Genomic DNA, 13,423 nt, shown 5'->3' on the forward strand with positions numbered 1-13,423 from the left:
AAAAATATTTTTAAATATTAACTGATCGATTGGACAAAATTGTAAATTACGTAAACGTATTCCTGTGATATTTTGAAATTTTGTTTTATACATTATAAAGACATTATACAGCACAGCATGGACCCAGCACAGCACTATATAATTGGATCCTGAACCATCCGGATTTGTGGTCTGTGTCCTGAACAATGTATATGTATATCATCTGATATAATCTGTGCAAAATTCGCTGGACTATAGATTATCTATGGTCCAGAGAATACACAGAATGTAGAATATAGGTAGTGCGTTTCATCGAATAGTACCTATGGCGTTATGTTGGCTCCCCTGTCTGTCCAAGTCATTGGCACCATAAGAAGACGCAGATTTTGTTTATTTTCATTTAATTTTCCTGAATGAATGAAATGAAAATCAAATGAAAATAAACAAAATCTGCGTCTTCTCATGCCAATATGGTGCCAATGACCACCCAACAGACAGGGGAGCCAACATAACGCCATAGGCACTATTTTTTTTTCTCTCTCGTCTGGCTTTATAAAGTTTAGCCAATGTCAAGTTTGTAGTTATTTGTAACAAGTTAGTTAAACTATGCAAGTATGGACCCCGTCTATGCCGGCGCTCGCCAACACACGCACGGTACCCCCTTAGAGCGCTTTCCAGTCAGTTTTAACAAAAAAATACTCCAAAAAGGCAGAGCACGCCCGCCAGCTAACACCAACACAGACGAAGTCTCCATAGGTACTATTCGATGAAACGCACTCGAACACACTTTTTTTTTTGGAGAGTAGCCAGTTTTTTTTTAAATCTTTATTTTAAGAGATTATTCGCTGGGCGAATATGCCTCTCTATATAGCTGCAATATAGTGCATACTAAATCTAAATTAAAATCTAGACAGTAATCATCTTATACACATACACATAAACCAAACACTACATAATACATAAAACAAATGGACCTTGACGACTCACCACAGACCAGTCACATCATAGACTATACAGACTTGTTGATAGTTCGCTGTGCTGTGTATGTGTCGCATGTAAAAAGTCTGTGATGTCAGTGTATGTCGCATGTCGGCTGATGTCGGCTGTCGGCTGTCAACCACTAAGTTGACCATTGCACTTGATTGCACTCTTTTGTTTCTGGTCGGTGATTGCACTGTCAACTTTCAAGAAAGAAAATGTGTGCAGCTTCGCGCAATTGAAATTGAAGAATTTGAAGAAAAGCGGTGAAGTTTAGAAGCAATCAGGAAAGCCTCTTGATGAGCGATAAACAGTTATAAACATTTTTTGCCATATTAGTATAAGTTTATCAAATAGCATAGAATGTTTCATGAAGATAAAGACTTTCAAAAGTGCGCAACTACCACTTACGACCCTATCAAAATTGGATCCATAGATGGTTTGTTTATTTTAGTCTAGAAATCATATTATTGGTATTTATTCCGTACTATCTAATCTTAATAAGCCTATACCGTTCCACCATATTCTGTACCTCTTCGGGCTACCCGACTGTTTTATTCCATACATAACATTTGATCACCAGGGACGGATACGGAACCTCACGATCGTGCAATATTAAGAGCTATTCACTCTGAGTATGTGCCCAACAAGCTTGTGAAAGGTGATCCTCACCACACCATATTTGTTGCACGTCTAAACCCAAGAACCACTCAGGTATATTTTAAGTAATATGTTTAAAAAGAAAAACCATGCCTTCCTTATATGAGATTTCAATTTTACTTATAACCAGCTGCAGAGGTCCAACACTTTGTTCACATTGATTTAGAATACATATTATAAAAATCTGATTCTATAGGAATGTCCCAGCTGGACGCTGGTGCTTTCAATTCTTGTGGATGCAAGCTATCTCTGTATCAAACATTGTCTAGATGAGTTCAGTGTAAAGGTAACAGACAGACTTTCACATATTCATACTTAAATAAAACAATTAAAATAGCCTTTATCCATCCTTTTCTTAGATTCCAATGTTTGTGAGTGCCTTCCTGCAAAGGCCTTCTCTAACTCTCTCAAATACTTATGCTCCTGTGTTACCCTTCTCTATTACATCACAATTATATATTTATAAATATCATTTGCAGGACACAATATACACAGAATTCTCAAAGTTTGGAAAAATAGTAAACTGTCGCTTGGTAAAAGATATTGTAACTGGGAAGTCCAAGCAATACGCTTTTGTGGAATATGCATCATCAACAAGTGTGGACCAGGCCTTAAGGGAAATGTACAAGGAGTATGTTGAAGGAGCTGAGATCATTGTGGAGAGGGAGGCAGAGAGGAGGTTGCAAGGGTGGAAACCGAGAAGGCTTGGGGGCGGGTTTGGAGGAAAGAGAGAGTCTGGGCAGCTGCGATTTGGTTGCAGCGAGAGGCCTTTTAAAAGACCTCTTTTGGTATCCTCAAAAAATGATAAAAATGAACATTTTAGAAAAAAAACATAACACCTATTTTAATAAAGATGCAAATGATTACTAAAAACAAGAACCACTAAAATATACTTGATGTTATAACCAATTTTAGTTAATAAAGTTAGCTAAAAGATTGGATTTCTTTGGTGATTTATTAGAGCATAGTATGTTTAGTCATGATTTGATTATTATGAGTAAAAATACAAATTCCAATTTGTTGTTCCAACTTGATAAATATTTGGACCTCTAAAGTCAGCCACCCATCCACTAACACTAAGTTTGGTCTGTGTTTCTTCCCTATTACAGTCGACTGATGCACTGTTGCAGCTGGGCCACACATCCTCATGACATTGTATTCATTAAACTAAAATGATGTGATAAGGATCTATTTGGCCATGGCTAGCTGAAATAAAGTATCAATTATGTCTGAAATTTTATATAATGTGTAATGATTGTTGCAAAGAGTTCACAGGATGGTGTAAATCATTTACTAAAACAGAAGTTTTCCTATGTGTCTTACAAGCTATATTTCTTGTAGTGTTCATTGCATTTCTGACATTTCTAATACTGCATCTTGTGGTTTGCTCAAAAAATAAAGGCCCTGTTGAGACTGAACCAATTGTTAACACTAAAATAGACCCTACAGAAGATACAAATACTGACGAAAATTACAAAGAATCTGAAAGCAGTACAGATTCTGTTACTACAAAAAATGTAATTCATACTGAAAATGTGACAAATCAGACAGAAACAGCTACTCTAACTGAAAAATCTGAAGTTACAGTTGATACAGATATACCAACTCAAGCCAGCACATTAGATAAAGCAGTCAAATGTACTTGGAAACCATCTGAAAAAACTAAAGCTTTTACACACTACTATGAAAGTGATCAAAGTCCAATGATGACTACAAAGTTTGATAAATCTGTAGTTACAAAAGAAATTGACGAAATTGCTGTTGAAAACAATATGGATTCTAAACTTGATGATAATAAATTACTAGAAGATTCAACAGATGGCGAAGAGATACATGACTCTCGTAAAGATTTCCTCGTAGCCCTTGTAAAGATTAAACCTCCACAAGACGTTACTTTTGGTTGTACATTAACGGTTGTGAGTGAATACTGGACTTTAACCGCTGCTAGCTGCATAGAGGCAATAGAAGAAGTAGATTCCCTTGATTCCTTTGTCATGATGCGAGGGTTTAAAGAGGAAAAACAAAACATACATCCAGTAGCAGATGTCATGATACATCCACAGTATGAAGGGGTGAATTTGACTTATGATTTGGCAGCTTTGAAGTCTGAGACTAGTTTATTAACTAATAGGAGTTCAGTTGTAACATTGCCGAGCATGATTGATTATTTCCTCATTACTATTGGAGAGAGACTTGCGATTCTTGGATATGGGAGGTTCAGGTAAATAATACTACTATTTTTTTCAATACTTCATTTTTATCTTGTTTTAACTTATTTTTAATGATTGAAGACTTGATGATTGTGTTTCTTGCCAATTTTTAGTAGAATTTGCTTCTAAATATTTTTTAAATACATATTAAAAATAGCTGAACTGGCCGGATTTATACCTCGCGTCTCTTTGGGTATGGTGGCCAGAAACCCTTTGCTTTTGATCACTAAGCTATGGTTCCTACACTAGGCTAAATCTATCATTCCTGAAATTTTGGTTATCTTCGCAGTCTAAGCAACTGTTAATGCCATCTAGCTATATATCACACCCATAATATTTTTAAGAGTCCACCATCTTTCATAAGGAAAATAACTAACATGGTGTTGCAACTATCATACATCGTACTTTATGGAACATCTACATTGTCCTCATCGTGCGTCTAGTAGCGTGGCATAGTGTGTTAATGTGTTTCTTGTTCTTGGTGGCTATGCAGCATTTCAGACTCTGTATCACATTGACCATTGCCAATCTATTGTGATCACCACCTTTAACAGTTCTCGTCCAATATTAACTGCCACTAGGAATAGCAGCAGCTTCTTGGCTGAGATGTTTTTCGCCTCCGGGTGCACTAAAATTAATATGTTTGCTCTGCAGTCTGCACCACACCTTGATGATACATTCACAGTTCAGATGCACTTATAATATTTCGTGTATGTAATTTTTGTGGTGTGTACAGTAAAAGGTTACAATTTACAGGAACATCGACAAAGATCCGCTAACGCGCAGCGTGCGCGAGGTGTCCGTCCACAGCATGCCCCTGTCTGTGTGTCCCACCGCGCGCGCCACGTGGTCGCTCCGGCACCTCGCCGGGGGCGCGCCGGTGACGCACGGCGCCTGCGGGGCCTCGCCCATCTGCGCCGGGGTGCTCCGCGCCCGGACGTCGCCCTGTAACTACTGCTCGGGAACCCCGCTGTTGAACCAGGACGTGCTGCTCGGAATCATGAGTGATAACCAGCACTGTGGACTTTCGTGTGAACCCGCGCTCTTTGTTAACCTGGCTCTTGTTACTGACTGGTTACAAGCTGTACTTGGTTCTGATTAAATTGGGTTTTTTATTACATTGATGCTTTTTAATTTACTTTTACAAGTGCCATCCCACTTTCGATCCTCTCGAGTACCTACCTACCTATCTGCATTTTTGATAACGTGAGTTAAAATAGTGATATGAACTGAAAATCTAAATGCGTCCTGGTCTAAGTAGAAGCCCACAACAAACATCAATAAAATGGGTTTTATCCCAGAGTTCCTTCCATTGGTAATAAATCTAGCACTGGTTCCATCAAGGTCCAAAAGCCTATTCCTTGCCCATTCTCTTTGCAGTCTTCTATAAAAATCATTAAATTCTGTCCATGTTCTGTCCTATCAAAAATTCTTTTTTGATTCATTGTCATTTTTGTTGTCTTGTTGTCATTGTGACTAATGTGATAAGAAATGTTTTGAGCTTGGTAAATTACAACAAAAAACTCAATTCAGTCTGTATTATGAGAAAATGCATTAGATAAGATATGAAAATCATGAGTGTACCTCGCAGTAGGAGATCGTAAACATTAGGGATGGCATCTAACCGCGGGTTGATAGCTCTGTCGGTGCTGATGGCGGTGTTCGTGGCGGGCACCATCGGCGTGGCCGTCGCGCAGCTGCTGAGCGCCGCGGAGGGGGACACCGTCGATGTTATGGAGCTAGCCAGCGACGTTCGAAGCAACGACACTGCATATCACCGCTATTGAGTGTGACGGCAGACAGCAGGTCATACGAAATGTTCTTTCTAGTGTGCGATGATAAGTCCAATTTTATCGTCTTGGTGGTAAATTATGCAATTGTACTAGTTGGTTTTTATTTGAGTTTTCTATTCGAACGGTAAGATATAGAACGCCCTTCCAACATCAGTTTTCCCCTTCACTTTTAATATTTATACGTTCAATTCAAGAGTGAATAGGCATCATCTAGGCAAGCGCACTCCATCAACATTTGCCAGCAGATCGATTGCAGCCAAGCGCTACTTAGTCCATAAATCTAAAAACCCCATAAGCCATACGAAGCCATGATAGCCCAGTGGTTAAGACTTCAGCTTTCTATTCGGCGGGATCCGGAGTCGATCCCGATCACATACCTCCCTAACTTTTCGGTGTTGTTTATGATTAAACAATTAAATACCATTTGCTTTAACGGTAAAGACGAATGTCGGAATGCTCGATTTCATCTTTCGTTCTCAAAGTGGCGTGATACTTGGTCAACGAGATGAACTATGGCCTAACCTTTCTCATTCTGAGATGAAAACCGTGCTCAGTAGTGGGTCAGCGATGGGTTGGACAAGAAGCAGGTTACTGAGTAGAGGACATTTGTCCTGCAAGTCGCACGACTTGGGTCCGGCCTTGTCAAATTCGGGCCCATAAAATTGGCCCATACCTGAGCAATCAGTATTTCCCATGTTCCAAGAGTTCAAGTGCCTAGAACGTAAAGCTGTCCATACCCTCCGCATGCTTTTCGGGAAAGAATCTATCTTGACGAATCCTGCTGCATGCCTCTGAACATATTCTTCGGTACCTATATTGAGTAACTGGGGCGATTGAGGGAAGCATAATCGCCTATATTTTAAACATTAAAAGTGGATGGGAATAAAATAAAAACCAGATATAAGCATTAACATAAACAATTTATTTAAATAATTTTCCATTAGATGAATCATTATAATACATTTCGGAATACATAGAATAGTGGATAGCGGTCAAATATACAGACACAGGCTTCTTTATACAAATACGACAATCGAGTACTATTTAAGTCCGACGAAGGTTCGTCAACCTATTAAAATCTATACAACCTCTCTGAAAAACGCCTTCCCTTTACATACAAAACACCGCTTTTCTGTACATACACATTCTTTACCTTATTTTTACATGGAAAATTAAAATGTGGAGAAAAAATAAAGGTCTAAAGAACTACTAATTTTATTGTCTATGCTTTTTCACTCGCTGAATACCACTACTATTAAAATTACATTCTATTGCACCAATTGAATATGTCGAATTAAAGAAATACATTGAAAATAAAATAACACCTGTTTCACTAAGAATTAAAACTATTATTATCAAATAAATGTATAATAATATTATAATCATTCTATCAACAAAATAAATATAATACCAATTTTCGGACAAAAAAAAAATAGAATTCCTTAATATAGTTTCTAAAATGTTACCATAAAATCACTATCTACCTAGTACATTGGGTCAATATTGACAATTTTAGTTGCGTGAACTACGAGTATGTCAGCTAATGGATCGAGTAGAATCAAATATAAAAAAAGAATAGAATAGTAGCGACTTCAATTGCCAAGTACGTGTAATACATGAATGTATGATAAGTAATAAATATTTCTGGTACTTGTCACTATTTCCACTTCAATTAACAAATTAGAGCGCAAAGTCGGATCCCAGTGGTGTCCAACCTCTCGCTCTCGCTCGGCGGTCGAAGTGGGATAGCGATAAGTATTTGCTTCATGTAATCGTAGGTATTAGGAGTGCTCTATCCATAGGTATTATAGATCCATGGTTTAAATACAATTACATCACAAGTTACATTTTTTTTAATAAATATGTCAACATCATTTTAGCATGGTAACACTGTATGAAATATAGAACAATAATAATTAAGAAAAAACAAAAAATACTTAATAAATAATAAAATATGAGCAAAATTCGCTAAGATAATAATATTATATTAATATGTAGTTAAAATGAAATAGTCGAGCTAGCTGAAGTCTATACTGATCTCTGTACATTACGACTGAGCCGATATATTTTTTTGTATAGTAAATTGTATGGTCGACGTTTTATTGAATCATTCGTGTTTGCACCTGTTGCATTCGGGGCGAGCTATATGTACGATCAGTTTTCTGTTCCTATGAATATAGATAGAACAGTTTTCGTTACGAAAATTGAAACTGCTGGTGTAGTGCGCGAGCGAAGCAAGCTCGCAATCCGCCGCGCAGCAAATATTCACTTTTTCAACTTTCGTAACGCGTCCTGTAGTAAAAGTTTACTTATGTAGGTACAAACTATATAATTATGATCTTCCTTACATTGTTAACCTTTTTGTGGTCGGTTAAACATCGTGCCATCAACCTAGAGGGATAATTGTATAATGCAGTCGCAACATAAGCGAAATATGAAGGTGATATAGTGAACAAAACAAGTACACCAATTTAAACACGAGAAGTATAACGGCGCATTCTACAAAAACTGATCTTAGCAGGGCTTGTGTTTTAAATCCTTAGTTTATGACCTGCGCAAAACCACCATGTTGCATAATATATGAAAATTAGACTACTTGTTTCGTGACCAATGAATAACTAATTGTTTCAAGCAAACGAACAGCCGGTTTCCACGGTCAAAAGCAAATTTTATTAATTGCGGGTGAAATACACAATAATAACCCTCTGTATGAGATACCTATTGATCGCGATCTCAAAGTCAAGTAAATATCTAAAAAGAGAACAAATCATTTGAGGCACTTTACTTTTCTAGAGCAGTTTATTTTTACCTGGCACTGTACTTATAAAAAATTCTAAAGGCGGAAGCATACTTGCGTAATCGACGCGATGCAGTGTCGTGTTTATTATGATTCTGATCATAAAAAAAAGACTACGATTAGATTAGGCTAAATACGCATTGGCTATGCATCGCCTGATCATTTAGCCACTTTAGCATTCAAAGTGTCTAAATATGATGCTCAAGCTTCTATGAAATGCTCAAGTGCTCAGTAAGATATTTTCTGAGCGTACTTTGACTGCGTTTAGATTTCATTTAACTAGGCTCAACAGTCAACACCCATTGGTCGCTTTTTACAACTATGTTTCCGCTAATCCTAATACTATTTTTCAGGGTTGTTTACTTTTTACAAGGAGTAAAAGTGGTCGAAAGAAAAACAGTAAGAATTCACGTTTAAGATAGTAAATAGGAATGCACAGAAGTGTTAAACGTGTTAAATAATAAGAATTTTAAATCTAATAAGTGTCAACAACCCTGTTTAGTGTAATCGCAAGGTGTTCCTATAAAGCCTGCACGGACGAGGGTCAGTCCTCGGGGTACTTTTTGTCCGTCAAAATAGATCACTTACAACAGCACCGATTAACCCACATGAGGGATTAAAAGTACCGCGTACAAAAAGTCCTTCGAACAGCCGAGGAATCGATAGATCAGAAAAAGTATTGGGGAGTCTTCGAAAAAACTAGATCCAACGTTACAAGGCGCGTCAACGCACACAGCGGCTTTTAGTCCGCGTGGAGCGCTCGAGAGGTGGCTCGCAAATGATCGCACACCGTATATTTAAGTCCGTGGCAAGTTCTCGGCGGATGTTTTGTGTACGCTTCGGGGATTTCTGTCTGATAAAAGTCCCTCGTGTGCGCAGGCCGCTAAAGTGGAGTGGTTGGTCGGTTGCTGTGTCGTTGCGGGGATCAGATCCCGCTGCGGAAATCGTCTTCGTGTGTTGCCATCTGAGTCGGGTCGTAGATTCCACTCTGCAATATATTGTGCGTATTAAAATAACGTTCCAGTTAAAAAAACACACTGCAAGGAAATTTCTAAATAATTTTTGGTATGTATTTAAAAATTATTTACAAATGTCCTTGAAGTGTATGTAAAAACTATTGTAAAAATTATAAAAAAAACACTGTATATGAATATAGCTACACTTGTAATAATGGTGTTACCTGTTAATGACCGTTGGGTATATCGGGTTCCTGGACGCGTGAAATGAAAGCAAATCTAACTTAGCACATACTTGGCTTTTAAGAATATAAATAATGCTAGAAACACATCTGCAACATCATATCTCTAGTCGCAAGACGCGTTTTATTGGTTATACAAAATACTAAACGCTGTTTAACGTTTAAGTTCCACGAAGGAATAAAAGGACTCTATCATCATGTAAGATTGAGGAAGCAATGGATGGGGTGCTACCTGGTCTGGAGGCAGCGGCGCGGGTATGAAGTAGTTCTGCGGCGCGGCGGCGGGCGCGGGCGGCGGCGCGAGGGGCGCGGGCGCGGCGCGCGGCGCTCCGCCCGGATTCAGCACGTCCACGTACGACTTCTTTATGTCTGCACACAAACATACCGTTCAATGTATCTACTTATCTATGTGACAACAGTGATAAGTTGCAAGACGGCCGTCTTAAATGGGACAGACATGTAGTACGAAAACCACAAAGTTACGTCGCTAATAGATGTTACAGCAACGCTGTTCCGGAGCTAAATCCCGAGGCCTCCCATGAAATCGATTAAGAACTTTTTGATCTTTAAGAATTAAAAATCAAAAAGTGTACTACATATTATGGTACCTATTTTGAACGGCTTTGACTTTGACATCTAACTATACCATTTTAAAATAGAACAATAATTCTAAAGAAAACAACCCATTTCAATGGTAAAGAATGTGTACTAACGTCTTCCCTTCTGCATTTTGAAAATGTTGGAGGTGGGCGGCGCGCCTACCATCCCCGGCGACTGCAGCGGCGTCGACGTGCTCCTGGGGAAACCAGACATATTGAGTACAAGCATCACACGTTTTAGTCACAGGTAGATTTTTAAAAAAAATTATAGACTAGCGCTTGGCTGCAATCAGACCTACTAGCAAAAACACAAGGCAGAGATCTCGAAAACACGGTTATACGGCTACAGGACTGGTGTAAAAGCGTGATACAATAGCAGACAGCGCCATCTAGTACGATTTTTGTGACTAAATTAACTTCAATTTCTATGTGAATTATCTTAGACAAAGACCTAAACATGTTGTGTTACAGCTGTCAAAGAGAAGGATTGCACTGAAAGCTACAGGTTGGCGAAGTGAACTGTGTCGCAGCATACGCAGACTTTTGCGTGTAATGTGGTAAGTCTTACATGACGGGTATGGAGGGCGGCGGCGCGGGCGGCGCGGGCGCCTCGCTCTCGCCCGCGTCCGTGTCGCGCCAGCGCTTGTGCTCCTCGTCCCAAACGATCTGCGATACGGACATTTTTTTATTTTATTTGTTTAACATGTAATTGGAAAGGCAGTGCCACTTACACCAACTAGATGATTAATGATAAATTATTACTATACAAACACAAAAGAGACAATACGAAAAGATAAAACTAATGACACAATAAAGGATTTAGAATGTTGAATGTACGCTGAGCGCACTAAATGACCAGAGTTCATGTTGCCATACACTCTATTGCGACAGAATCACCCTCCTACACATGTGCGTAATTGAGCCAGAATTATCACAATGCATTGAAAAAAATTGTTTAAATGATCGCCATAATCGTCGATGTTGTAGCGCACTTGTTTTGGAGGAGACATTCAAGCATAATATTGATTTCACACACACGCACACACTTTAAGCTAAAATGAACAGATGATATGCTAAACAAACCGATTTTTCTAAGGATTTAGTTTATTTTTAGTTCATATTAGGTACTTTAGATAACTCCATGCTTTTTATATTTATGAATATCATAATTATTAAGAAGAAGGGAATCAATAAATAAAACGCATAAATAAACATAAGTTTTATTACACGTGTTTCACAATATGTATTTATAATGTGTATAAAATAATAGAATATGAATAAATTCATAAATAAATAAAACCATTTTTTAAATATAAAAATATTACACAGGTCGATATAAATATTACTATAAACAGAGACAATAGATAATAATATTTATAATAAGTAGAAGAGAAGATGCTATTTTACATAATATAATAGAAGGGAATAAACAATAATATAAGGGAATTCTTGAAAAATTGATCCTTTAAAACACTTTAGCAGTATCTAAAACAACATTATGACATACAACATATAATTACAGAAATTAGTGTCTATACATTAACGTCACTAGTGGGATGTCTTCTTTATAGTATAGTATGAAATTCACTAAACAAATTATCTAAAGTAGTTCTATATTTTCACGATGTTTCCCGAAATAAAGCATTACTATGAATCAGCATAAAGAAGTTAACACCACTAGCTACCCTAAAACGGCTATTTCGTTCAAAATATCTAAGGGATCCCCATAAAAACTGGTAAGTTAGGAACTACATGAGGGTAGGCAAGTGTAGTGTGGATACGCGTTTGGGGTGTGTGGATGTGTGTGTGGATGTGTGTGCACTCACGCTGGGGTTGGTGTCGTCGGGCAGGATCATCTGGTTGGGCGCGCGCAGCGACAGCTTGGTGAACAGGCCGCCGAGCCAGCCGCCGCCGCCGGGCTTGCCGCGCTTGTCGCCGCTCTTGGCGTCGAGGCTTTTGCCGTCTGGCTTCTTGCTGTTCGGCTTTGGCGTGTCCGTCTCGCGATCTGTGTGCTGTATATTTACGGCCCAAATCAATCCACCTATAGTACGCGACAGGTTGAGATGGCAATCGGGGAATGAGGCGGGGGGACGCCATGCATACCCGCACGTCAGCCGCAGCGGGTTAACGCGGGGGCTGTGCGGGGCGTCTCCATGCCGGTTGCCATTTCAACCTGTCGCGCACTGTATCTGTAATCTGCCTCTAAAGCAGTGCTCTTGCTTGACAAAAAATAGTCTTTATTCCATATTACATAATAGATTAATGTAATTATGTAATTTCGGCTGTTAGGGATGAAACAACAATTGTCTAATAGAGATGTTTTCAAGGGTATAACTTTTAAAACAAATATGATTTTACTATATTTATTATTTTTGGGTACTTATAGATAATGGGGAGATAATACGATATCTGGCTTAGATCGAAATCAACAAATAATAGAATAATTAATAGACGTTCAGTACCCAGCAGAAAATATTGTACATCGATGTTGGAAAAGAGAGCGATTTCGTAAAGCGTTTTCTATGTCGTTGAGACCGACAAAACGTCACATAGAGTGATAGAGACAACGCTCTACGAAGCCAAAATCCATTTCTAATGGTCAATAACATTATTTTCTGCCGGTTACTATAATATCTTTGTGTTGAGAAGGGCGTAAGAAGTGTAATTTTAATGTGATGGACTTACATCAGCAGAGGGCGGTCGCTCGTCTTCGCCGAACATGGGCGGCTTGGCGGGCGCAGCGCCCGGCATCGTGATGGTGGGCCGCGGGGCTTCGCTGCCGGCCGCGGCGCTCTGTCACACCAGGCAAACCGTAACACCTATTGCTTATACTCAGGACCATAATACTACTCTCTATATAGTGGCGTGCCCAGGGTTTACGAATAAGAATGTTACTTTTCTAAGGGGTCAATCAATAAATTCCTGAAAGCCCAGCAACGCATTGGCGCTTCCTCTGGTGCTGCAAATGTTCATGGGCGACGGTAATCACTTAATATCAGGCGACCCGCCTGCTCGTCTGCTCGGAAGTCTTATTAAAAAAACTGAATCATGTTGCTATTTTATTATTAATATCTATTACAACAGGTCTAAATCTATTGCTATCCCTTTTATAATGCTCTCTGTGGTAAAGGACGGCACTAGATTTAGATCTGTCAATTTAGTTTAGATATAATTGTGTACAATAGAATTAGCCACATAGTCTCTTCTAT

At 38.7% G+C, this 13,423-nt stretch overlaps 3 protein-coding genes across 3 annotated transcripts in view; 2 read left to right on the top strand and 1 right to left on the bottom strand.

Annotated features, from left to right (window-relative positions):
- On the top strand, positions 1-2,845 carry LOC123864271 (U11/U12 small nuclear ribonucleoprotein 35 kDa protein-like). Its single transcript, XM_045904580.1, has 4 exons — positions 1-22; positions 1,298-1,396; positions 1,541-1,671; positions 2,097-2,845. Exons 2-4 carry the CDS (start codon positions 1,321-1,323, stop codon positions 2,451-2,453), a joined length of 564 nt encoding a protein of 187 aa, XP_045760536.1. The 5' UTR covers positions 1-22; positions 1,298-1,320; the 3' UTR covers positions 2,454-2,845.
- On the top strand, positions 2,846-4,947 carry LOC123864265 (brain-specific serine protease 4-like). Its single transcript, XM_045904573.1, has 2 exons — positions 2,846-3,838; positions 4,584-4,947. Exons 1-2 carry the CDS (start codon positions 2,862-2,864, stop codon positions 4,927-4,929), a joined length of 1,323 nt encoding a protein of 440 aa, XP_045760529.1. The 5' UTR covers positions 2,846-2,861; the 3' UTR covers positions 4,930-4,947.
- Positions 4,948-6,521: 1,574 nt separating this feature from the next.
- LOC123864258 overlaps positions 6,522-13,423 on the bottom strand; it is a 28,927-nt gene continuing 22,025 nt past the window's right edge. Inside the window, exons 22-27 of the mRNA XM_045904558.1 lie at positions 12,900-13,007; positions 12,041-12,226; positions 10,783-10,880; positions 10,329-10,411; positions 9,848-9,984; positions 6,522-9,405 (exon numbers count right to left, since the gene is read on the bottom strand). Of these exons, the coding sequence (XP_045760514.1) occupies positions 9,343-9,405; positions 9,848-9,984; positions 10,329-10,411; positions 10,783-10,880; positions 12,041-12,226; positions 12,900-13,007 (675 nt within the window). The 3' untranslated portion in view covers positions 6,522-9,342. The remainder of the gene's footprint in view (positions 9,406-9,847; positions 9,985-10,328; positions 10,412-10,782; positions 10,881-12,040; positions 12,227-12,899; positions 13,008-13,423) is intronic.

The sequence above is a fragment of the Maniola jurtina genome, chromosome 4, assembly GCF_905333055.1.
Source record: "Maniola jurtina chromosome 4, ilManJurt1.1, whole genome shotgun sequence".
Classification (NCBI taxonomy): domain Eukaryota; kingdom Metazoa; phylum Arthropoda; class Insecta; order Lepidoptera; family Nymphalidae; genus Maniola; species Maniola jurtina.